Consider the following 24,695-nt stretch of genomic DNA (forward strand, 5'->3'; position numbering starts at 1 on the left):
AGGACTCTTCCTTCTGTTCTAACTCTGCCAGTAAGACTGCTTTGTTCAAACAATCCTCAGGGGCTCTGGATGTAAGGATGGGTTTAGCAGGTACAAGGTCCAGGGTTTGGGCCACAGCATCAAAGTTAACTCATGCCTGGTTAGCATGTGTTAGGCTCTTGCTTCAATACCCAGCATCAAAAATGAATGAATGAATGACCGAATGAATGAGTGAGTGAATAAAGTTCCTTGCTATGATTTGCATATTGTTTTGAGTTCTCCTGTTGGGAGTTTAGTGCTTAGAGTGGAAGTGGTAAGAGATCGTGGGTTCTTTCTGAGTGCAGGCCTGGTGAGACATGCTGAGGTTACTAGGGGAATGACACTTGGAAGGGATTGTGGTGACAAAGGGCAGAGCCTTGAGTACCTGTGAGTCATTACAAGAGTGAGGTTGAACTTTGAACTGTTCTCTGGCATGCTGACTGGCAATGTGATTCCCACTGGCATGCAGTCTTCGAGAGATCCACCAGACCTGAGTTGATGCTGGTGCCCTAGTCTTGAACCCCAGAACTGTTTATCATGCTAAGAAAAATGCACGATTTGATTACAATGTAAGCAATGAACTCTTCATCTATCCATTCATTCATTCATTCATTCATTCATTCATTCATTCATTCATTTTAGGATTTCCTATATTCTAGTGAAATACTGAGCACACTTTTCCAGTTTTCTGTTTCTGTATCTTTTTCTTCTGTCACCCCCAGCCCCAGCTGCCTCAACTCTCTCTAATGTATAGCCCATCACACAGTGCATGCCAAATATGAACACTGCCAAAGACACAATACTCCTTGTCCCATGCCTGAACATCTTTACTCCAGGTCTCTTCATCATGCACATCTTCTCAATCTGCTCACAGTGATCAGTACACATTGACAAGTTCCTGCTCTTGAGCCCAGGGCATATATTCAATGGCTGCCACACATCTCCATCAGAAGGTTTGGTAGTTCCCAAAGTGAAGACATTTCTCCTTCCAGTCTTCTCTATTCAACCTCACTCCTTTTTGTATATCCATGACTCACTATTCCATCTAGCAGTTGGCATTCTTTTTGACAAATGTCACACCCAGTCAGACCCATTGCCTACCTGTCTCCTGGTTCTTTCCATCCGTTCTGTTCCCAGATTTGGATTTTGATCTCTTTACTGAATGACTAAGGTTCTGTTTGGATCTGGACTGTCTCTCAAAGGCTTGGGTGCTAAGATTGGTGCTCATGGTGTTATTAGGAGGCAGTGAAAACTTGAGGTTGTGGGAAGAAGTAGGTCCCTTTGAAAGGGAGTGTCATAAATAAAACAGTAGCTGAAAATTTCAAACATCTCATGGCTGTGTGATGTGACTTAAAGGTCTTTGACTTATGGTCTCATGGCAATGCAGTCCCTGAGCCTCTTGTTTTTCTCCTCTGTGGTGGAGTCATGCTATACATGTACTGTGATCGCTCTAATTGTTGACTTGACACAAGTTAGAGCAACCTGGGAAGAGACTCAGTGAAGGGCTGTCTGGACCAGCTGGGCCTATGAGCAAGCCTATTTGGGATTATCTTGGTTGTCTTAATTGATGTGGGAAGGACAACACCATTTCCTGGTTTGGAGCCCTGGACCTTGTAAGACTAGGGAAGTTAACCGAGTACTCATCATGCATTCATCTATTCTCTCTCCCTGAATTTTTACCTTGACTTCCCCTCAACATTGTGCTATAACCAGGAACTGTGAACTAAAAGGAAATCCCTTTTCTTCTAAATTGCTTTTTCTCAGGGTATTTTATCACAGCATCAGAAATGAAATTAGAATAAGTGTCCTCCCACTGAGCCACACTCCAGCTTCTTTTCCATTTTTTTTTAATTTTGTCTTGTTTTCAGATAGCATATCATTAGGAAGCCCTGGCTAGCCTGGTACTGTTTATGCAGATCAGGCTGGCCTTGAACTCACAGAGATCCACTTGTGTCTGCCTCCCATGATTGGGGATGAAAAGTGTGAACCACTTGGGGCATGGAGAGATCTTTTAAAATAGCAGTAACTGCAGCAAAGCATACACCCACAGGGAGAAAGAAGGTAGGGGAGGGAGAGAAAGGGAGGGGGGGGGAGAGAGAGGGACAGACAGACAGGGACAGAGAGTACATAGTAATTTAACTATGAAAATGATCCTGAGGAAAGAGCTCAGTCAGTAGGCTGACTGTTACCTCATTCAACTGTGATTAATCAGGTTACTAGATATTTCCTCCACCTCAGCATATTGCCACCTCAGCATATTGCCGTGAAAGCCTACTGATGTGGTATTAAAGTGAATGTGCATTTCAGTGAGAGAGCCAGTGTGCCCATAGGCAAATGCACAAATCCGGAGGCTCAGCTATGACCTGAGAGCAGGTGATCCTCTTGATTTAGGGTGCCCAGTGCTTAGCATGAAGGTGGGAATGCGTAACTGTGGAATGCACCCATGAGGAAAGGCAAGGCCTGTGCCTTCTTCCTCGGTTCATTCTCTGTGCAGTAGAGTACTCTGCTTAGAGCTCCCAGCATATACACACCATACTCAAATGCATCTTCAGAGGCACATAGCCCCTCTATTCATACACTTGATCAAAGGTGCTTCTCATTTTACTTAATGTCATTTCTTTAAAAATATTACCTCTTTAACTAGACTATGGAGTGTAGTAAGATAGTCCTTCTGTGGCACTGACCACGCCCATTGGGGGTGGAGCCATGGGTGGAAGTGACCTGTGGAAGGAGGTCGGAGGGGGCCAGGAAAGGCTCTCTTTCTGGCGTGACTCGGACAGGAGAGGATCGGGTTGAATTTCCTGGTGTTCATCTGTCTAGGTTGTAAGTTATTTCTCCCTGAATAAACATCTATTCGGCCTATTTGTTTATCCTGATCCTTATTTACTGCAATATCTGGTGTAAGAAGTGGGATTTCAGCAGGAAGTAATCTTAATATGACTACGCCCCCTTTCCCTACCCTTGGAATTTTGGGATAATAGTCATCGTCTTTGGGTTGGTTTTAGTTATTTGGGATTGGGTGATGCTTACACTCGGGTTTATCTTTTAGACAGGAATAGGGAATGGTTGGTAAAGGTATGGTTTAGATGGGATATAGGTAGATTAGCCTATTTTCTTGAGAATTTGAGTAAGAATGAGATAGTATTTTACAGCTTACATTGTTGTGTATTCTTATGTGGTAAGCTATGTAAAATTAAGTTTATATTTTGTTATATTGTGTTAAATATTTCCACTTACAATGTTTTATGCACATTATTTTTTACCATATTCTATGTATGTATACTTTTCTTGTATTCAAGACATTTTGTATATTGATACAATTTGGGATATTTATCTTGCTGCCCTTTATAGTTCTACCTCTTGTCTTGACACTTATACTCTACCTCTATTTTAGGGATTTACATGTATGTATATGTAAATAGTTATATTGTTTAAGTATTTGTTCCTGCTTTACTCAGGAAAGTTTTAATCAGTCTTTTTAGCTAAGTTCCCGAGTATTACAGATTATCTTCACTCACATTTCCTGTACCTATGAGATTAGTCAGATATAGATGCTTAATCTTCAATCACTTCATAGACATGCAGAACATGGCATTTAAATGTTTTAATATTAGTACTCCATTGACATGAGGCACTGTTGCTCCTGACAGCACCGTGCACTTTCCCGAAAATATGTTGGACACTGTTGTTGCTCCTGCTGGAGTTCAATCTCGACTCAGCTAATGGCCTGTTGGGCATAGAATTGCCCCCACCTTGACCACTGATTTGGACATGCAGTCCTATGTGCTTGCAGGAGACAAATATAGAAGACTGCTTGTCCTTGCCAAGTCAGGGTAAGACAGCCATTCTATTTCCCTGCTGTTGTTGTGGTCTGTCAAGTTCTCTTGGCCTTAGCCAAATCTGGGTGTAACAACGTCGCTGTGAGACCTAGGGTGACTGTTCAGGTGGCTTGCTGTTTCTGTCCTTGCTGCACCTTTTGAAAGTTGTCCATCCGCATTTCCTGTCTACTCTAGTATTGTTAATTTCCTTCTCAGGTCTTGATGAGGTTGAAGATTAAACTATCACAACTATTATTCTCTCTTCCTAGTTAGATATATTAGGTACTAGACTTACGTTTTCCAGCTTAGGACAACTCTATTGTAAACTCCATTATGCCCTCACCCTAGGACTAGATATGTAGGTCATTTTGTTCTCGATTTTCCTTTTCTTGGAGCACACTTGTTATTCACTGTTTTGTATATAGTTTTGTATTAAGCCTAAATCTTTTCTTTAGACTAAAAGGGGAATTGTAGTGAGATAGTCCTTCTGTGGCACTGACCACGCCCATTGGGGGTGGAGCCATGGGTGGAAGTGACCTGTGGAAGGAGGTCGGAGGGGGCCAGGAAAGGCTCTCTTTCTGGCGTGACTCGGACAGGAGAGGATCGGGTTGAATTTCCTGGTGTTCATCTGTCTAGGTTGTAAGTTATTTCTCCCTGAATAAACATCTATTCGGCCTATTTGTTTATCCTGATCCTTATTTACCGCAATAATGGAGTCCTAAAGAGGAGAAACTCCATTACATATACTTATTATCTTAGTGGATTAAAAGGCTGGACCAGGGACCTCTGAAACCTTTCCCAATGGCTGAATCAATGATGATTATGGGCAAAGACATGGAACTTGTCCACCAAGGGTCTCCCAGGAAAATGTAATCAAATCACTTAGATGAAACTTCTGTGAATAATCTTTTTCAGTGGTAAAGGACAGATGGGCTTACTACATGGTGAACAAAAATATGCTAACAAAAATATTACATTAAGGGAATGAGTGTGCTGTTAGCCTGTGTTAAGTTATGGTCTCCCTTAGGAAAGAACAAAGAAGTGTGTGGGTGTATATATTCTTTTCCAGAATGGATGGGTTGGCTGCCTGACATGGTCATCTGGCTATTTACCAGACAGAGTTACTACGATTTTGATGCTATTTGTCTGGAGTAGTTAATGTGCTGGGGGCTTGGTCTTCAAAGTGATGGCGTTGACATAGCAGATTCTTTAAGACAAGTGGGTGGCAGACTTGACCCTTGTAGAGGGTAATTAAGTGATGAGAGAACCATCTTGGAAGGAATTAATGCAGGCCTTTAGGGACTGGAATAGTTCCCACAAGAATGGGCTGTTATGAGGATCCTGGCACCTTCCCATAGTTCTTCAGAATTTATCTCATCTGCCATTCTTCCTTTAGCCCCTGCCCTGTGTTAACACCATGAGCTCCTCATCCAAATTAGGCAAAAGCTAGGGATGTATCCAAACCTCTGGAAATGCTAAATAAGATTATCTTCCTTCTAAACTGACAGCCATCAGGTACTTTGTAAAAACAAAACAAACCAGAAAACAGGAGAAGACAGAGTCCATTTAAATAAAGTTGAAAAGATTATTCTCCTAATAGTTTAGTGTAGGAAATATTTGAATTTTTAATTTTATTATAAGTTCTGATCAAATGAAGCCACATTTTCTGTCTCAGCAGGAAGAGAGATTTACTTTGAAAAACAAGAGAGAAAATGAGGTTTATAGTTAATGGACAAAACATGAAATTTATCTACATTTGGAAGAGTTAGATTTAATATAAAGCAAGTGATTCAGGACCAGGAAGTTTGCTATACACAGAAGGGGCTAATTTGCATGCCAGCAAATGGCTGAGAGTGTTTGGAAACAAGGACATCTGTCAGAGGTGAGTAGAGGTGGTTTCTTTTAAGGGTTTGGGTTGGGGACAGGGTGAGAGGGGTAACAGTGTATCCACATCTTCTTGGTGGTAAAACTCATCAGGGACATTTGTTAAACCATTGATTACTTAATATCTTCCAGAAGAAAAATCAGACACTGGCCTGGGAATTTCTAAACTAAAGAATCTATTGATTCCTTCTTAGGGAGATTTTGGAGGCACTGGATTTTGGGGGACTTCTGTTAATTTCCTAACCCCTCTGTTCTGTTGATGTCCTACAGTCTACTGGTCTACCTCCTGATATGCCCAACAAAAGGATGAATCTCTCAAAATAATGTTATGCCAGGGGAGAAATTAGCTAACCACAGTCCCTCCAGCAAGAATCTTTTAAAATGTTTTCCTCTTATCAGGCAGTGCCTGTAGGTTACTATAAAATAATCTATATTTAGCCATTTATTTTTCATTGTGGGATATGGGGATGGTATGAACTTGGCCAGTGAAATGAAGTATGCCTATAAGATCAGGAAGCAGTCCCAGGAAACATACTGGTAGCTGCAGGGGAGGTGACAACTTTGCCCCTTGAGAGTTCATATTGAAAATGATTCTGCATGCATCCTCTCAGTAGCTCTGAGTTTTACTGGAGCAGCTACTGCCAGCCTGAGCACAAGTGGCTCAGGCCAACCTGCTGAGGGACTTTGTACAACAACCCTTACAAATGGCCACTGGCTTTTGTATTTTCTGGCAGCAGAAAAGGGGAATTAGGGCCTTCCAGAACTGAGTTTTTCAATGGGTTTTTATGTACTTAATAGCAGTATTTCCCAAAGAGTAGCAAATAAATCTGTCTTCTCTTTGCTGGAAGAAATGAGACATTCTATATGATAACCCCAGAGTTCCTCCAGAAGCAACTGGAACACCAGGTGTTAATGTGTAACCACATTCGGGGGGCCCTTTCCCAGTGAGTGGTGGGATGTCTAGGCAGCTTATCTTCCCAAGCTCACGTGGCTCTGGTCATATTGGGTCATGTTAACATGTAGACTTGCTGCTGGAGAAACAACATAAGGACTGAGGTCCTGTATTTCTGACCTCCTAGGCCAGTGACTCTCCACTTTCCTAATACTGTCACTCTTTAATATAGCTCCTCGTGTTGAGGAACCCCCCATAAAATTATTTTGTTTCTACTTTGCAATTTTGCTACTGTTGTGAACTATAATGCAAATATCTGACTTGTGACTCCTATGGGAACCACTGTCCCAGGTAATTCTGTGGAGAATCAGTTCTCTGCATTGACAGCAGATCAAGTTTCCAGGAATAGGAGGTTAAAGTATCCATTTCAAATCCTTATTGGCTTGTCTGATTCCAGATTTGCATATCTGGGCCCATATCTATCACAGCCTGGGAGGAAGTGAGAAGTGTTCTTAGAAGCTCCTTGAGTGATGTCAACTTGTAGTTATTAGAGTCTAGGCTGTCCTTTCTCACTCAGAAAAGTAGTGTGTGTGTGCGTGTGTGTGTGTGTGTGTGTGTGTGTGTGTGTGTGTGTGCTGTGATTCACATCTGCCAGTCACATTCTTGCTGTATTGCATACCCAGTCCCTCCCAATCCTTACTTTGATGTAGGCACAGGTAATGTAGCTGTGTGAATACATTGTCGCTGTATTTATTTCTTATCACTGCTGTAGAAAATGTGAGGCCTAAACAGCACACAGCAAGCCTGCAATAGGCATCTCTCTATCCTTCCAGTTAGTGTCCTTTTAGTGGACAACAGCTAGGGATGGTTTTCTGTTCCCAGACGTGTTATTAGATGGGTCAGCAAGGTGACCCTTCTCTAATTATGTCAGCACTTTACTTCCTCCCTGAACTCTGACTGTCCACAGATAGGTGGCACCACTGATCCACAGAAGGCTCCAGCATGCCTGGGGCTCCACACAAGGCAAATCTCCAAGGCTGAGAGTCAGGCAATGAAAAGCAGGACAATATAGGAGGTGTAGCCCACGTCACAGCCCACCAGAGAGGTAGCTGCCATAAACCCTAGAGCAAAGTAACAGTTATTTTTAAATGAAGAAAACTAGCATTTTGTTGTGTTCCAAAGCCGCTTTTCCTATTTTGAGGTCCTAGAGTTGGTGATAAAGACCAAGGGACCATTTATGGGTCTGGAATGAAAAATTATGAGAAGTCTAGGGCCTGTGGATGTGGGCTGAGCTACAAGGCACACTGTACACTGTTTGCAGTCACCCTGCCTGCTACAGTTTACCTGTTACAATGAGCTCTGACTGCTTCACTCTGTTAGTGCACCCCTTGGTATTAAGGGCAATTACACACCTGCCACTTATATAATTTTAATTTTTGAATGCATGTGCAAGACAGGGCCTTGACCTTTGGCCTTGGGCTCCAGCACTGAATCTCCTTCTTTGGGATGGTGGGAAGCATCAATTATAAACAGTTTTCCTGGAGGATGAGCAAGTCTTCCTTTGAAGTTTATTTTGTTTGACATTTGAAGGACTAGCCCGCCTGAATTTGCCCTCTTCTGTGGTTGTGCATTTAGTGGGTATTCTTAGGAAAGCCATGTGGTATTTCTAAGTCTGCACCAAATACCACCTGTCTTAGAGGAGGCATGTGATGACTGACTGTGGGAGGAATACCATGGCTGCTGACGGGATGTCACAGTCATGGGTTATGAACTCTGTAGTGAAGGAACAGGGGAGAGAGAACATACCAGTACTGTGGAAGGTCAGACCTTCTGTTAGCCTGGACCCCAGGAAAGAAGGCAGCCAGTGCAAGGTGGAGTGTATTGGAGAAGCAGAAAGCAAGAGCCTGGTAAAGGATGCTGTTCTCTAAGAGGAGAGTGGAGAGGACAAGCAACAAGCTCAAGAGACACTGGAGAGAGGGAGAGGGAGGGAGAGGAAGAAGAGGAGGGATGGGAGGAGAGGGGGAGAGGGAGAAGGAAAGTGAGAGGGATGGGGGAGAGGGAAAGAGAGGGGAAGATGGAGGGGAGGAGAGGAGAGGAGAGGAGAGAGAGAGAGAGAGAGAGAGAGAGAGAGAGCGAGAGCAGTTACAGTCAGTCTTGTGAACACACCTCAACAAACAGTTCACTTCACTAGGCTACCTGTGGGTCTGCTCTTTGATCCCAAGGAATCTTTCAGTTAGGATTCCCGGGGAATCCAGCATTGTGCATTTCACAAATTTATTCACTTAGGGCTTTCATTTCTTATTTCCCATCACTACTTGGCAAAAGTCTTCACAGTTCTTAATTTAGTTCTTGTAGAGTCTAAATCTAAAATCCTAATTCAGCGTCAGGAAGCTGCATGCAGCAGTGGCAGGGAGGTGGAGACATTTGGTCATTGGGTTTCCTCTACTCCCTCTCAACCTCCACTCCTTCTTCTGCAGCTGCTCTTGATAAGATAGGCAATTCCTGGCATGGCCTAGAGATCTTAGGGCATTACGGCAAGGCAAAACCAAGAGCCTACAGGCTCAGTGATTCCAAGATAAAGGAATGATTTTAACTGCATGTGTGAGTGCAGAGAGTGGGGTAGTTAATTTTACCTGCTATGTAGTAAAACACAGGGCATATGTCTGGGTGTGCAGCGAGAGAGGGTGTTTCTAAAGAATATTAGTATGTGGCTATGAGGAAGACCCATCCAGGGTGTGCTATCGTTGGGCAGGCTTGGGGTTGGGATGGAAGGAAGAAGTAGAGAAGAGGGTGGCAGGATTTTTGGTTATGTAAAGGTGCTCGCTATGCAAGTCAGGCAACCAGGGTTTGGTCTGTAGGGCCATGATAGAAGAATTGAGGACCAAGTTATCTTTTGACTTCCACCCATGTGCCACAGCATGAGTGCGCCTGCGTGTTCTCTCTTTCACACACATAAAAGACAAATAAATGAAGTCTTAAAGCAGAAGAAAGGGGCTGCTCTTTCATGAGCTACATTTTCTTGCTGCTGCTGTTGCCTGTAGATGCCAGCTCCTTCAGTGTTTGCCTGTGGACTCGAACCAGCAGCTCTCCAGGAAGAGTTCTAGCATTTGGTCTCAGATGGAGTCTCTATCATCGGTTTCTCTTTCTCTGAGGCTGTAGCTTCTTGGCCCAAGTAGTTACTGTTTCTTTGGCCCTTCAGCCCACAGGCAGCTTCTGTGGGACTATCCAGGTTCTAGTTGTGTAAGCCAATCAAATAAACCTATTCAGATAATCCTATTTCCTATTGGTTCTGTTTCTCGGGAGAACCCCAACTCACACAGAAGGCAACTGGGTCTGGTGAGAATCCCAAGGCTGTGCGAAGAATCAGAGTGCCCACTGGCCAAGCTTTCCCCTTTCCAAAATCACACACATGAGCTCAGCAGCAGCTTGTCTACTCTCCTAGCCACCCCCTTTCTCTGTCTGTACTAATGCCATTTAGTGATGAGAGAACTGAAGAGAGATGGGAGGTGGGTCCACTGTGTACCTGCCATAAAGAATAACTTCCGCTGGATAACACCACTCCCTTCAGCCTTACCAGCCACCCTCCAATTTATTTGGTTTCTCTCAGTCCACAGAGGCTGTATAAACCATTCATTTCATGGATCAGCCTACCTAATAAGGACCGGGGGAGGGGGTGCAAGCAAGAAGAAACAGCCTGTTGGCCTGTTAGCTCAATGTTCATTTATTGACTATCTTCTGAGCCAGCCATTGAATTATACAATGCCAGGGCTGGTGGAAACCTAATAAATCATCAGTTGACCCCATATTTTACAGGTGTCAGCATTTACACGGAGAGGTTAAGTGCTTGCATAAGGTCCCCCAGCAAGGCTAAGGTCAGAATTCAGATCCCCCATCAGGCAGTTCGCCATGCTTTCCTCCTCACCCTGCTACAGACAAGGTGAAGATGACAGATTAGTTTATATTGAACATAAAATGGCAGACACACATTTGCCCTAAATGCTTTAAATTAAATAATAAGCACCCTGAGTGATGAAAAGGTCTGTTTATAAGGTGAAATTGGAAGGTAAGGATGTTAGTACTTTCTTCCAAATGGTGATCATGTTAGGAAAGTGAAGGAGATAATTGGAGGAGGGGCCGTGTTCCTTTGTTTTGTGTTACTATATCATGATGCTACAGATAAGGTATTTTATTAGAAAAAAAATTTATTTCTCCTATTCTTGGAGATTGAAGACCCTATTTCTGGGGAGGGTTTAGTGCTCTGTCATCCATGGCAGATGGTAGATGTCAGACAGCCTGAGATAGCAAAGGCAAGAAGTGCCAACGCCGTTTTCATATCAAGCCCATCTACTCGATAAGTAACTACATCCCTTGATTATGACATGAGTCCATTGATAAGCACCCCTGGCTGTCCCCATTTTGTATCACTGTTCTCTGATGGTAATGTTGCCAACACATAAACTCTGAGGCCACATTCACACCACAGTGGGGAAGAAGGAAACTTCTATTGATCTTGCTTCCCTGCTACATTTATAATTTAACCCTCATTATTATCAGCACACAGCAACATCTTGGGCTATTCTTCTTTTTTCTTGACTGATTCATCTCCTTATTTTCATATCACACAGAAACCCAGGTACACACAAGCTTTGAAACCAACCATTTTTGATGCAAGATAACACAGCACGCTTTGAATTCTCCAATAAAATTGACTAGAACATCTGGCACTAAATACTTACATTTGCTCTTTGTAGGAAGGCATTTGCTATCTTAAAATAACATAGGAGTGAAAATGGGTTGACATTTTGAGAATAAGGAAACAATAACCAGAAAGCCACTTTCTTTGTCATTGTTATTTTTTTCTGATTTCAAGTCAAAACCTTACAATAACAGATCAGTTATTTATAACTGACTCCTAACTACTTACAAGTGCCAGTTAACCAAGCTACTAATTTCTTCCTGACAGAAATAGGAGATGGAAATAAACATATTAGAATTTAGTTCTAAAAGTATACATATAATAAGTTATTTGAAAAAGAAAGTATTTTCACTTTTTTTCTAGTAACTCAGAGTAGAACATGCTAATGCCTCCATATGACAACCACAACGAATGAATGCACTGCTCCAGGTCACCTATGGGGCGCTTGCCAGCTGGGAAATGAATGGAGGTATTGGAATGTTGGAGAGCTTATGTTTTTCAGAAGCAATGGCCACACTGTCGGTGAAACTTTGGAGCAAGAGCGCTGAGCTCTGTGCTGCTTTTCAGTTTCAGGGGCTATGCTATAGGTATGCGTGGAAGAAAAGCATCATGGGTATCCAAAGTGTCTTTGTGAGTAGCATGATCTTGACCTCCTGTGTGAAATATGCTCACAAATAGGAGATGTATGCATGTTTTTTCTTTTGATAATGTTCTGTCAAATCTGTAATCTGTTGTAGGGAGGACCCCATCCATATGTAAACTGAGGAAAAATGGTTGAGATTGGAGTGTTGCTACGGCCCCTTAAGTCTTACCCTTAATGAAATAATCAGATGGACTGGGGCTGGTCATCTCAGTGTTGAAGACTGGTGGAGCCCCTCTCTCTACCATGGGACTCCCTGTCACCTGGTGGACTTTACCAGTTCAGTGCAGAAGCTCAGAGTTGTTTGGAGAAAAGAGAACACACAACCTAAAGCACTGTGGCAGCTATCAAATTACCTTCAAATAAGAGCAGCCCAGATTGCAGCCTCTCAAACAAATGTTTTCACAGTCAAGACAAAAAAGCGTCTCAGCTTTCTTTGTTGAGAGATAAAGAAACCCATGGTAGCCTAACTACTTGCACTCAGCACTCTTAATTTCTACAACTAATATCCCCTACATCAACCATGAGTGTAAATGGCATTTACTCACAAGCATGGATTACTAACCTTCTCTTTGGGAAGGCTCGTACTTCTTCAGTGGCGGCTGCATTGCTTCAGTTATTTGTTTTTTAATTTACATTTGCATTAGAGAAGAGTAAATCAGCACTTCAAGACACATTGATATTTGTGGCTTCAAGTTAGCTGTGCAATGCCACTCGATAACTAGGCTAAGAGCATTAGCTTCACTTACCCATACTGCACAACGCCCACAAGAGGCCCAGCAGGGCCAATGTCAAGAGCCTGGACAATATCCTCTAAGAACTGCTTCTGTATCCAGAAGCGACGCTTGCCGATGCTGGTGCTCCCATCAATTAGAAAGGACAAGTCAACTTTGCAGTCTGAGGAATAGAAAAAAGGTGCTGTGATTCCATTTGGCTCTGAGTGCTCCTAGTTGGGCATCTTGTCTTTCTCAGTGTTCCCACCTAGGGCTGTCAGTGCTCTCTCCACAAGTGGCCACCTTGTGGTTTTCATTCACCACAAGCCCAGGGAATTCAATGAGAAGAAAGCGAAAAGAGGCAGAAGGTGCAGGCTACATTTCCCCCGAGTACCAGGGTTCTGGACACTTGGGCTTGTTCTTGTTTCTATCCTGCTTTAGGGTTCTGTGGATTAGCCACCCCTATAGACCTCAGAAGACAGTAATACCCAGTGCTGCTTGAGAAAAACCTCAAGATGGAGTCTCAGGCTCAGACTTCAGAAGTGCAGTCTCCTAGAAGCCATGGCTCAGTGGGCAAGGGTGCTGCTGAGCATGCATGCAGAGCTGAGCTGGAATCACCAATATCCAAATTAAAAGCTGGACGTGGCTGTGTATATCCCTGAGTACTGCATGAGACAGGAGGATTGCTGGAGTCTGCTACCCAGCTATTTTATCCCAAATAGCAACTTGCAACTTGCACTCTCAGTGAGAGATCCTGTTTGCCTGTCTAAGGGAATGAGGTGGAGAATGATAGAGAAGGCATATGACAACACTTGCTGACTTCCACATACATATATGCACACGGCTGAATACACCTACACATATATGTGTGCTTAAGCCCCTATCCCTCACACATATCCACACAAATAAGATGTACCCACTCCCAGATGTGGGGATTTGCCATGACCAAGTGTTGAGAACTTGTGGTCTTTTATTCTCACTCTTTGTCAAAGTATGTGGTGTGTAAAAGAACCCACAAGGCTAGAATGGAAGGGGTGGGGCAAGAATTATAGAATAAGAAATAGGTGGATTGGTTCTCATTTCCATAGATGAAACAATGGAAAAATTATACACACCCATTCATAAGATAGTTTTATGACTTTGTTGGATCCCACCCCGTTTCTATCGTGAAAAGAGTAGGGTAGATGTTCAGGGTTAGAATGTTCCTTTGTCCCTTGAGGTTGGGTTCTAAGAAATACAGAGGTTGTCTGAATCCTCAGGCAGAATCGAACCATGTATACATTTTGTTTTGTTTTCATATATGTATGTATGTATGTATATGTATATATATATATATATGTTGCGTAAATATGTGTGTATGTAGGCATGAATATATATGTATACATATGAGGTATCTATGTGATATATATTCACTGCTATGAATTAAATTATATATAGCTTATATATAAACATAATTTATGAATTAAACTATATATAACACATTATGAATATATAATATGGATTAAACCACATACATTTATATGTAAACTATATATAGAGTTTAATTCATAAGATACACACCCTAAGAGACTAACAGTAACTAATAAAAAAGCAGAATAATTACAATAATATACTGCATTCAAAACTTGGGATTATTTATTTCTGGAACTTTCCATTTAATATTTTCAGATGGTGGGTGACGATGGGTAATCAATACTGTGGAAAAGAGAACCACAGGTAAGGAAGATCTACTGTGCGGGAGATAGAAGGGATGGCGGGGCTGCAGGCTGGATTCAACCTGTCAGTGCTGCTCGGGCTAACAAACCCATGTTTGTTACTGTCTCCGGTGGTACTGACTTAGTATGGTAAGAGCTGAGCTGGGGCCCTTACTGGGAGTCCATACAGCATTGACATGAATAAAAAATTAAGGACGAATTATTGAATGGTTGCATGTGGGGAGACAAGAGTATTAAAACAAACAAACCACTCTACAGAGAACCAGAATAATGTTGAGCATCCAAGAACACCCGAGGGCCAGCACCCCCTTGTGGTTGGCGGAGAAACTGCACAGGCAAGCCTGCATGTTCCTAATGACCACCATGTTCTCTATAAAGAACACATGGCTTCTTTGAGCTGGCATTTCCTGCCCTCCGTTAACAAAGGCGCTGTAGACAAGAAGGAGTTGTTGGAAACACCAAATGCTTGGGAGCTAACAAACTTCGAAGCAACAAGCAAGCATGATGCAGAATTGGATGGAAAAAAGTTGAATCAGAGAATGTGATGAAATGTCTGTAGAAACCAGAGTAGGTCTTGGGAACACCATAGGGATGCTTGTCTGCCTCTGCTCCATCTATTTTGTATCGCAACTCTTCATCAAGTCTCAGCTCTTTTGCAACAAGTCTGAAGTGCCTTCCTTGTCCAATTGGCTTTCTCCCATGTTGCCTATAGCCAAGCGTTACCCTTGAGATGAAGATGGAAGGAAACAATGCAATAAAAATTTGGTTTAAAGACTTTGCTAAAGACAGGGATGAAGCAGAAGACAGGCAGAATTGCTGTAAGGTCTCCCCAAATGGCCAACGGGTGTTTTTCTAGGTCTTGCCGTGAATTGTTGCCAGCAGGTGGCAGTAATGTTTTTCAGGGCTTTCAGATTCCCTAACACAGTTTGCAGAAACTATGGACTCCTGGGATTCAAAGGTACAGAGTCAGGTTTGCCTTTAAATATGACCCCCGAGCTTGAGAAGCATTCCAGAACAAAGGTTATCCTTCCAGACGCCAGCATATTAATTCAATATTGCCTTTTAAGAAAGGAAAATCTAGTCTAGGAAAGACTAGACCATCTGTTTTGGTCCCTCAAGGACAGTTCTTGCTCATTTCTTACATGTTAAACTATGCTTCAGGAACAATGTGTTTGTTTTTACAGCAAGCAATTTGTCCGATTAGTTCTCTTGGACTTCTGGCCTGATTGCTGATGAATGATGGGGAAGTCACCTTTGTTACCCATCCCAAGATTTTGTTTTAAAAATTCATTTAATCATCACTGGGACCAAGCACAAAGCCTTATTGCATGTTCTAGGCAATCACACTATTATCGAAGCAAAAACCCCTGTCTCCAAATTCCCAGGATCTCTTAATGGCTATGCTTTCACCTCAAGGTATATATGGGTCTCTTCTATGGAAATGACAGCATACTGATTTGGAGATGACACCAGTGCCAATGGGTAGAGTTGTGTCATGGGGTACTCAGTATTAGTGATCATAGGAAAGGTTCAGGGTGAGGGAGGAAAGTCAGATGCAGTGTCTATAAGAATCAATGCATCGTTTTCATAATTTTGCAATACAGTTCCGCATGGTGCAGTTCTGTAGATGAACTCATGCATTGTGCTATATAGTACATCAGGTCCATATTTTGTAACTTTGGATAATATCAGAGCATGCACAGGTCACAGGTGTGTATGCAGTTTCCACAAATTACCCTGCAAGCTACTCTCAAGGGCCACTAGTAACTTTGGCTGTAGAATCAGTAGGTCTGGGGTTGGGGCTCTTCCTCTACATTTGTTTCAAGTTCCTTGGGCAACTTGCTGATGCTATTGGTCCTCTGACTATACTGGGAGTAGCAAGGTCTGGTGAGAGACTGACACAATTGATACTAGGAAAAAAAAAACGGGCACTGTTAGTCTAAAAATTACCCACAGATATTTCTTACACACAGCAGAGTTGAGACACTCCACTGGTGGTAATAGTTTTAGGAGGGCTTGCAAGTGCTTTCTTTTGGTATGTTGCAAGACACCACACTTCTCTGTGTTTCTTCTTCCTCTAGTCCCTCCTTTGTGCGATTCCTGAGTGTCTTCTTCCCTGCCGAGTGTCACTCATCATATATGACTCCTCTATTTCTTTTTCTGTCTCATTTACATCCCATTTAATACCTTCATGATACTCTCCCAACTCCAAACCTTCGTTTAAATTTTAATATCCATTTAACATTCCCTTTCTTTTTAATTTGGTGAGGAATGTGTCTATACTTACTGTCATCTTGTCCCCAACTCTGAATTTCTGACTGGGGTGTTCTATTCTATCCAAGTGTCAGATCTTGCTATTGTCTCACAGCAAATGATGGACATAAAGAATCTCCTGTCCCCAAGCCCCTCCATCCTGTGTACTTCACTTCAGTACCACCTACCCAGTTGCACAAGTCATTTTCTTAACATTTACACTACATCCGTGTTTTCTCAGTGTGTGTGTGTGTTTTTTTGGGGGGACACATACATGCCATGGCATAAGTGTGTAGGTCAGAGGATAACCTGTGGGGGTTGGTTTTCTCTTTCCAGATGGATAGAGGCCAGGCTTGGCAAAAGTGCCTTTACCAGCTAAGTTGTCCCTGGAGTCCTGATGATGTCATTTCCAACTGTCTTGTCTCTTTTACCCTACCCCTTTTCTATATTTCTTGAATATGCCCATTTCTCTCATTTCTGGGTCTAACTCCGAGGCCTGGCTTCTATTACCTCCATGGTAACCCTGCCCCTGCAGACCAGCCTGACAATTCTTGCTCCCCATCCCTTCCCATTCTTCACCCTGTTGCCATAGAGATATAAGAAAAACTCTATCCTCTCCCCTCATACATATACTTTAAATCCTTCAGAAGCCCTCCTTTTTCTTTAGAACAAAGTATCAGAAGATAGGAGATAAAGGCGATCTGCAGTAGGAGACAGTGGATCTGAATGGAAGTGAGTGGGCAGGGGAGAACACTGATGGGTTGGTAAAACCATCCTGAGTTTCTAGCTGCTACTTAACTCACTTGGATCTCCCTGGGACACTGGCTCTGAAGACTGTGTGCTGAGTTCTTCTTTTGGCACAAATCCTGGAAAGAGAAGTTAAAGTTGTTGGGACTTCCAAGCATAGGAACACCTGGCCTGACCCCAGAGATGAGGACAGAGTGGATATTCATACCCAGCTCTAGGGCTTGGCTTGTAGCTGCCTCTTTTCCTTACTTGCCCCATCCTGAGAAAAATAAGTACTGACAGCCTGCCCAAGGGTACTCTGTTGGATGTTCAGAAAACCTTGTTCTGTTCTCATTTTAACTCGTCCGAAGTCCTGATTTATTTATGTGAAAACATTATAGACATGCTGGTGTAAATTGTCATCTCTAAAATTCTGAATATGTTGAGGTCAGGAAATGAATCTGGCTCATCCAAACCTTTACTATGTTCACTACACGTAGGTCCTTGACCAAATTTTGGTGATATAGGCACTAAACAAGGATGAATTAGACATGTGCAGGGCAATCTAGAAAAGGCTGTGTGTGTACTGGAGTGGAACATAACTCAAATAGAAGGGCAGGGAAGACAGAGTCTCTCCCCCAGCACTATAAGGTTAGGGGCAGAGGGACAAGATGCACATACTTAGAAAGGCTGTGTGGAAGATGGGCTTCAGCTAGGCAGATATAATAAGTGCGAATCTGTTGGGATGACTGTGACCACTGGGTTTCTCAGAGACAGTAAACATGTGCAGGAAATAGGTCTCCCAGTTTTCAGGATGCCTAGCAGTTCTAGAAATTTATGGCAGAGGAGGCAGGTGTGGGTTTCAGTCTCTCTTTGCTCTTAGCTATTGCGGTGTGCTCCCCCCACCCCCTGCCAGTTTGCAAAGCACATGATTTCATCTTCCTATGAAAGGTCAGCCAGCCTGCCCCACTTCATCACATCATTTGGAGATTTTGTTTTGGGTGTTCAACAGTATTTCTCAGCCAGATGCCTCCCAGGGACACATCTCAAAGTTCTTCATTGTGTGGGGGTGGTAGTGGGAGTGGAGGCAGGCAGGTTCAGAGGTTTGACTTTCCTATCCCTGTCTCCCCTTGCCAGTAAAATCTCACTTCCTCCCAAGAACAGAAGTGCCTTGTTAGAGTGTCAAACATTTAATGTGCTAAACAATGCAGGACGGACACACACACCCTTGATGAGAATGGAAAAACCTCATACAATTTTCTTTTTACTTTCTATTTGTTTGTTGGTTTTGTAAACTGGTCTCAATATGGAGCTGTGCTGGCCTGGAGCTCACTAAGTAGACCATCCTGCCCTCAAACTCACAAGAGATTCACCTGCTTCAGCCTCCTGAGTGCACCAGGCAGCCTTCTCAATGCCATTTTCAAAGGAGACTGAAGTAGGAACTACTGTGCATGCTGTTGGAAGCAATGAGGGTCCAAACTCATCTCACAGTGAACTCACTTCCTCCAGGTTTTCTATCTCCTGTTTGAAGAACCAACGTTGCCCCAAGCATCCTAGGAAAGTTTGAAAGGGCCCAAGCCTGGACCTGAAGGTCCCCAAAGGAAGCCTGAGCCACCACCTGGACTGTCAGTCTGTCTGTCCTTATTCTAGAGTGCTGTATCTCCACCTGGCTGGGTTTGAGAGCTCAACTGGATACTTACTTACCTGAATCTGAAAGGACTGGTCCAGGCTTCCACACACTCATCTCTCCTGAATTTTGAGAAAAAGAAACAAACTTACTAAAACCGAAACTGTCTCAAGTGAACCTCAAGGATGTCACTTTCCAGCATCCTAGGCAGAAGGTTCCAGGTGGAAGACAGGACCAGGGTTTTGGAGAATGCAACATGCAATCCTTATGATGCTCCACCCATGTGGGACTCTTAAAACCAAAGGCACACACTTCATTTTCTCCACACCAAGAGGCACAGAGTACAAGGAACCCCGGGATTCCCGAAAAGCTCATCTCATCAAAAACACCCCAACATCCTTCTATACAGTCCCTGCTATGTTAGTTGCTGGTTGGTCCTTGAATGCTTCTGGAGGCCAAGTTACTACCCACCCAGACAAAGCAGTGTATGTTAACATTGTCTTAGATTACTGAGAACATGGGATTATTTTCCCTGTAGCCATCTGAAGTATTTTGAGCTAAACATTTCCCTCACCATTCAAGTCATCTAGCCATCTTTCTACCCACCCACTCATCCACACTTACTAACTATTCAATATTTGCACAATACCATTTTAATTATGCCCATTCCACCTGTTTGGATTATTTTCCAAGGCTGGCCCTCTCCATCAGTTTCAGAGTTTTCTCTCCCTGTATGCCTCAATCAGAGCAAAGAAACAGTGCTTGGGTTCTCTTGCTGTGAAGTGGAAACATGTTGGAAATCCTCACAACACAAAGATGGCTTATTTTCTATTCCCCTTATCCCTTGTGTACCCTTCCCAGAGATCTTAAGGGTATAAACAGCTTTTGTCTCCTAAAGACTACCTGTCCCACTGAGTTTGGAACTACTAAATCACTCAAATGGAGGGTTATCTTTTTCTTCATTCCAAGAGGCCAGGGAATTTTAAAAAGGTTAAACATCCGTGTACATCCTTTATTGGTAATACTTGGATTAACCTGGTTCTGGCACTACTGACTTTGAGTAAGTCAGTAGCACCCTCTGTGAGCTTTAACTAGGTTGGATGGGATTGTCACCACGACCTTCATAATGATCTTTGGTGTTGCTTTACCCTTATTACTCCAGTGCCACCTGCTGGTGAAAATCAGCACTGTGCTATGATCCTTTCTAAAAAGATGCTTGTGGCTCCTGTCCACCCCCTCCCAAGTACTTACAAAGCTATTTTGTTTTAAGTATTTAAATTTTCCTCCACATGAAGGCTAAAAACATGATGGCTTTAGTGATCCCAGGTTCTTACTTTGGTCCCCAAAGTCTGTCAATGCCACTTTAATCTTGCTGGGGACAAATCTGAACAAATTCCCATTCATTTAATAGCCAGGGCCTGAAAAATATTTAGACAGCTGAGACTTTATGCATTTTAGACTTGGTGGTAATGAGAAGCAAGTGTGTTCAGGTGTCAAGGAGGGACAAGGTGGCATAGGAAAAAAGAAGTTGGAAAACCATCCTGGGGCTGCCAAGAGTAGGCAGGGCATGCCTCACCCACTTGTCCACAGTTCACCTACAGTCTTCTCCTGTGATGTCATGAGGAATTTTCCTGCCCTGATTCACCCGGGGAAGACTCGGAGGAGATACGTGCACATACAGTCACTCTGAAAAGTGTAAGGCACTCAACAAAGCAGGGAACATCTTGGTGACCATCTTTGGTTGGCCATCTCACAGAGTTAGATCTAAGGAAAGGGTTATGATCTGACAGAATGCCAGTGGGAAGAACACTCAGAAACCATTAACATTTACCCAGAGGTCCCTCACTGGCAGTAGAAGCACTTTGAAAGTAGTTAAGTCACATTGAGCTTGAATTAGGTACAGCTATGACTCCACTTTGCACATGAGAAAACTGGAACACACACACAAAAAATTGCCTTGGTTGAACTTTGAGCCCAGGTCAGCAGGCTCCTGAGACTGAACTTAATCTCCCTTTATATACCCATCTACACATCCATCCATCCATATGTACATATACCATACATCTATCAATATATATCCATTAATTCATCTATCTATCTATCTATCTATCTATCTATCTATCTATCTATCTATCTATCCATCCATCCATACATCCATAGATCCATCCAAACGTCCATACATCAATCTATTAATCCATCCATTCATCCACACATCTATCAATATATATCTAATAATTCATCTATCTATCTATTTATCATCCATTCATCCATCCTTTCAACCATCTATGCATCTATCAATTGGTCTATTAGTCTATCTATCTACCCATTTAAATATCCATCCATCTGATTACACCACAGAAAAACTTGGTATGGCACTATCACCTATAACTCCTGCTAATGTAGTTAAGTCTTTTAAAGGACCTGGGATGATGATCCCTGCCTCCCTGACTCCATGTGGTACTGAGGCAGCTTTCAGAGCCTTCTGTTCCCCTGCACATCTGGAAGTCACTAACATAAGACCCAAAAGGGAGCTGCAACATGTAGCCATCTGGGCTATAAAGTTTTATGGGACTGAAGCTCAGGTGGCCAGACAACCTCCAAGTTCCTCCCTGTGAGTCCCTGGTGCAGTCTGGAGGAGGAAGTAGAAGTTTGACAGTGTAGCAGGCCTTCAGAACTAAGTGATGCTAGCAGCCTCCTGTCCCTAGGGCAAAAGGGCAGCACACTTTTCTTAGACTTTTTCTTGCTGTACCCACACAGGAAGTGCTAAGAGAACAGAGGCCAGAGCTGTGCCCAAGGCATTGGTATGGCAGCAGCCTATTGCAAAGGCACTTTTAGAAACCACTGGGGACATTTCCTGGCCCTGGGCATGAGTTCATGCCAGTGAAGCATCAATGGCCCCAGGTTTACAAATGGGATACCCTCCAACACACACTGTGAGGTATTTATTTGGGATGTGGAAACCTTTTTTTCATGGAAACACTAATTCTGTACTTAGGTTTCCAGGCCAGAGAAACTGAATTAAATAAAACAGAGCCCCTGGGCCATGCTTGATGTTCTGACCTGGGTATACATACTCAGATATGCATAGAAAGGGTTCAGGTGACCTGCTTATTCTAGAAGCAGTAGAACAAAAGACTTGAAGGACTCAAGCAGTTGCAGGTTCTGTAGGAGAGGAAGCAATTGTGAGGCAGAGCTCACCTGGTTGGAGCCAGCACTATTTTCGAAGGAGCAGTAATTCTCAGACACAAGCCTTGTGTTCTGCTCTGGGTGCAGTGCTGCACAATGTACTGCCAAGTGACAGAGGGACAGGTTGGAGGAACTGGAGAAATTAACCCCAGGAACAATGAGACATTAGGATGAGGTTCACAGACTTGGGAGACACTCAGAGGCTCAGCTTTTCTCTGGTTACTGAGTACCTTAAAGGGATTTTGCTTGGGAGGAGGGTCATTGCTTGTGAGGGCCTTGGAGCAGATGCATTCCATGCAACTTGTTGTAATTCCAGGATCTGACAGTTTTATGGATGAGGAACTGGGCAGCTTGCTTGACATGTATGAGTCTACTGGAGGTGAGAGCTAGTTGGAGACCTAACAGCCCCGGATGTACTTACCTGCCTTTACTCAGTGTGTACAGATAGTTGTCATGCTCCCCATCCCTCTCCCTGCAGGATCTTTTGCGAGATTCCATGACTATCCATCTCTGTGCGTCTTTGGGTGGGGAGAGTGACCCCAGGCAAGGACATGCTGAGAATTCTTGGGAGGGTCTGAGTGGCTCAGAGCAGTTGTGGGGGATGATGGTACTCTAGTTTTCTTTCTGTTGCTATGATACAATACTCTGACCAAACACAACCCTTGTGAGGAAAAGGTTTGTTTATCTTACACTTTCTAGTTGTAGACTATCATTGAGGGAAGTCAGGGCAGGAACTCAAGTAGGAGCTTCAAAGCAGAAAGCAAGGAAGGATGATGCATCCAGGCTCATGCTTAGCTAGCCTTCTTATAGCCCAGGACTATAAGACAAGGGAATGTTGCTGCTCATGGTAGACAGGAACCTCCTACATTAATTAAAAATCAATACAGTCTTCTACAGACATGGTCACAGGTAATATGACCCAGGTACCCCTTCATTTGAGATTCTTAGATGAGTCTAGGCTGAGCCACGTTGACAGTTAAAGCTAACTAGGCTAACTGATGAGAAGGAAAAGAACTGTGGAAATGGACAGAACGTGGGGTTAGAAGGAAGCTAAAGACATTTTGTGGGTCCAAGTCTTAGAACACGAAAGAGACTGGAGAGAACGTGGAGACATGTGGAACAAAAGAACTAGAAGATGATTTAGTTATAAAAAAAGGAACAAGGCCAAATGCATTCAGTAGAACAGAACCTCAAATCAACCCTAAGGTGGTCAGGCTGTAAAACAAAAACGGGGGTTGGAGACTGGAAACACATCCTTGTTGCCACCCACTCCCAGTCATGTCTGATTCATGTGGTGCATCTTGGATTTGCACTTTATCCAAAAGGCCAACCTGGAGAGATTGCTTAGGTGGGAAATCTTCCGGAGGGGACTTAAGGTAATAGAAGTCCGTGGGCCTCTGACTGATTAAAGCTTTGTTTTTGTCTTACCATGTGCAGACAATGATATTCTTGAAGGTCAAAATGACTTGATATGCCCCCCCCCAAACTCTGATGGCCAGGAGTTGAGCTGGAGGAACCAAGGGTGACTATGGAAGTACATTTGTAGGATGCAAAACTAGAAGCAGCAAGCAACTTGTCCAGACTGCTATAGACTTCTGGTAGGCATCTCTTGGACCCTGCCTTTGGGTACCCATGGGGATTCTTCAGGCTTAGCAGATCTACACAACAAGCAGCTTTCTTCTTTTATTTTATGACCTGTTGAGAGTGGCTCTGGTTCTGCAATCTGTGGTTGGCTCCACCCACCCCTGGGGGATGCAGAGGAAACAGAGATGTTGGTCATGGGAACAGGAGGAGAGAATAGCCTATGGCTTGGCTAGTTGTGGCTCTGAAGCCAAGATGACAGAGAAAACATTGGCAAAGGTGTTGTGCAGTTTATGAAAACCCAGTTAACCCTGATAGGGAGGTGAGAGAAGCAGGTTAGATCTTACTCTCTTTTCTTAACAGTCAGGAGCACTCATTCTTGAAAAGGAGCAGATGGGGGTAATTCGATTCCCAGAATTCACATGATGGCCCACTGTGAACTCTAAGTTTGTAAAGGTAGGTAAACTCTAAGTTTACCTAAGGTAAAATTAACCTTGGGTCAGGAGGCTGAATCAGTAACTAGTTGACAAAAAGTCATCACAGAACAGTAGAGGGCATCTGGGAGAGATGGAAAGATATGGGAAGTAGTAGGGAGGGGTTTTGAGTGTCGAGGCCTTTTCTGTTTTGGAGGAGCAGCAAGCACAGGCTTTTTGGGAGATGTCAGCAAGGAGAGAAGGTTAGGTAGGAGCTACTCAACCTCTCTGAGCTAGCAGGTTTTCACCCCAGCCTTTGAGTCTCTGAGTTTTATTTATGAACAGAACAATAGAGATTTAGTTAAAGCTGCAGCAGAGCCAGGGCCTGTGAGTAAAGAATTCCCACCAGGTTACAGCCTGAGTGGCTAGGCTGCTGCCAGAGAAGAAGACCTATAATTGCGGGAGTCACAATTGCTGACAGTAGATTAAGGCACAGCCACTGTGCCAAAGATAAAAGAGCAGCCCACAACCAT

General features: G+C 43.3%; 1 protein-coding gene across 1 annotated transcript in view; it reads right to left on the reverse strand.

The window, feature by feature from the left end:
* Vit (vitrin) overlaps positions 1–24,695 on the reverse strand; it is a 122,671-nt gene that overhangs the window by 10,355 nt on the left and 87,621 nt on the right. Inside the window, exons 8-10 of the mRNA XM_051177898.1 lie at positions 19,060–19,104; positions 17,433–17,495; positions 12,698–12,845 (exon numbers count right to left, since the gene is read on the reverse strand). Coding sequence (XP_051033855.1) covers positions 12,698–12,845; positions 17,433–17,495; positions 19,060–19,104 — 256 coding nt within the window. The remainder of the gene's footprint in view (positions 1–12,697; positions 12,846–17,432; positions 17,496–19,059; positions 19,105–24,695) is intronic.

This window comes from Phodopus roborovskii, unplaced genomic scaffold (assembly GCF_943737965.1).
Source record: "Phodopus roborovskii unplaced genomic scaffold, PHOROB, whole genome shotgun sequence".
In the NCBI taxonomy this organism is placed as follows: Eukaryota; Metazoa; Chordata; class Mammalia; order Rodentia; family Cricetidae; genus Phodopus; species Phodopus roborovskii.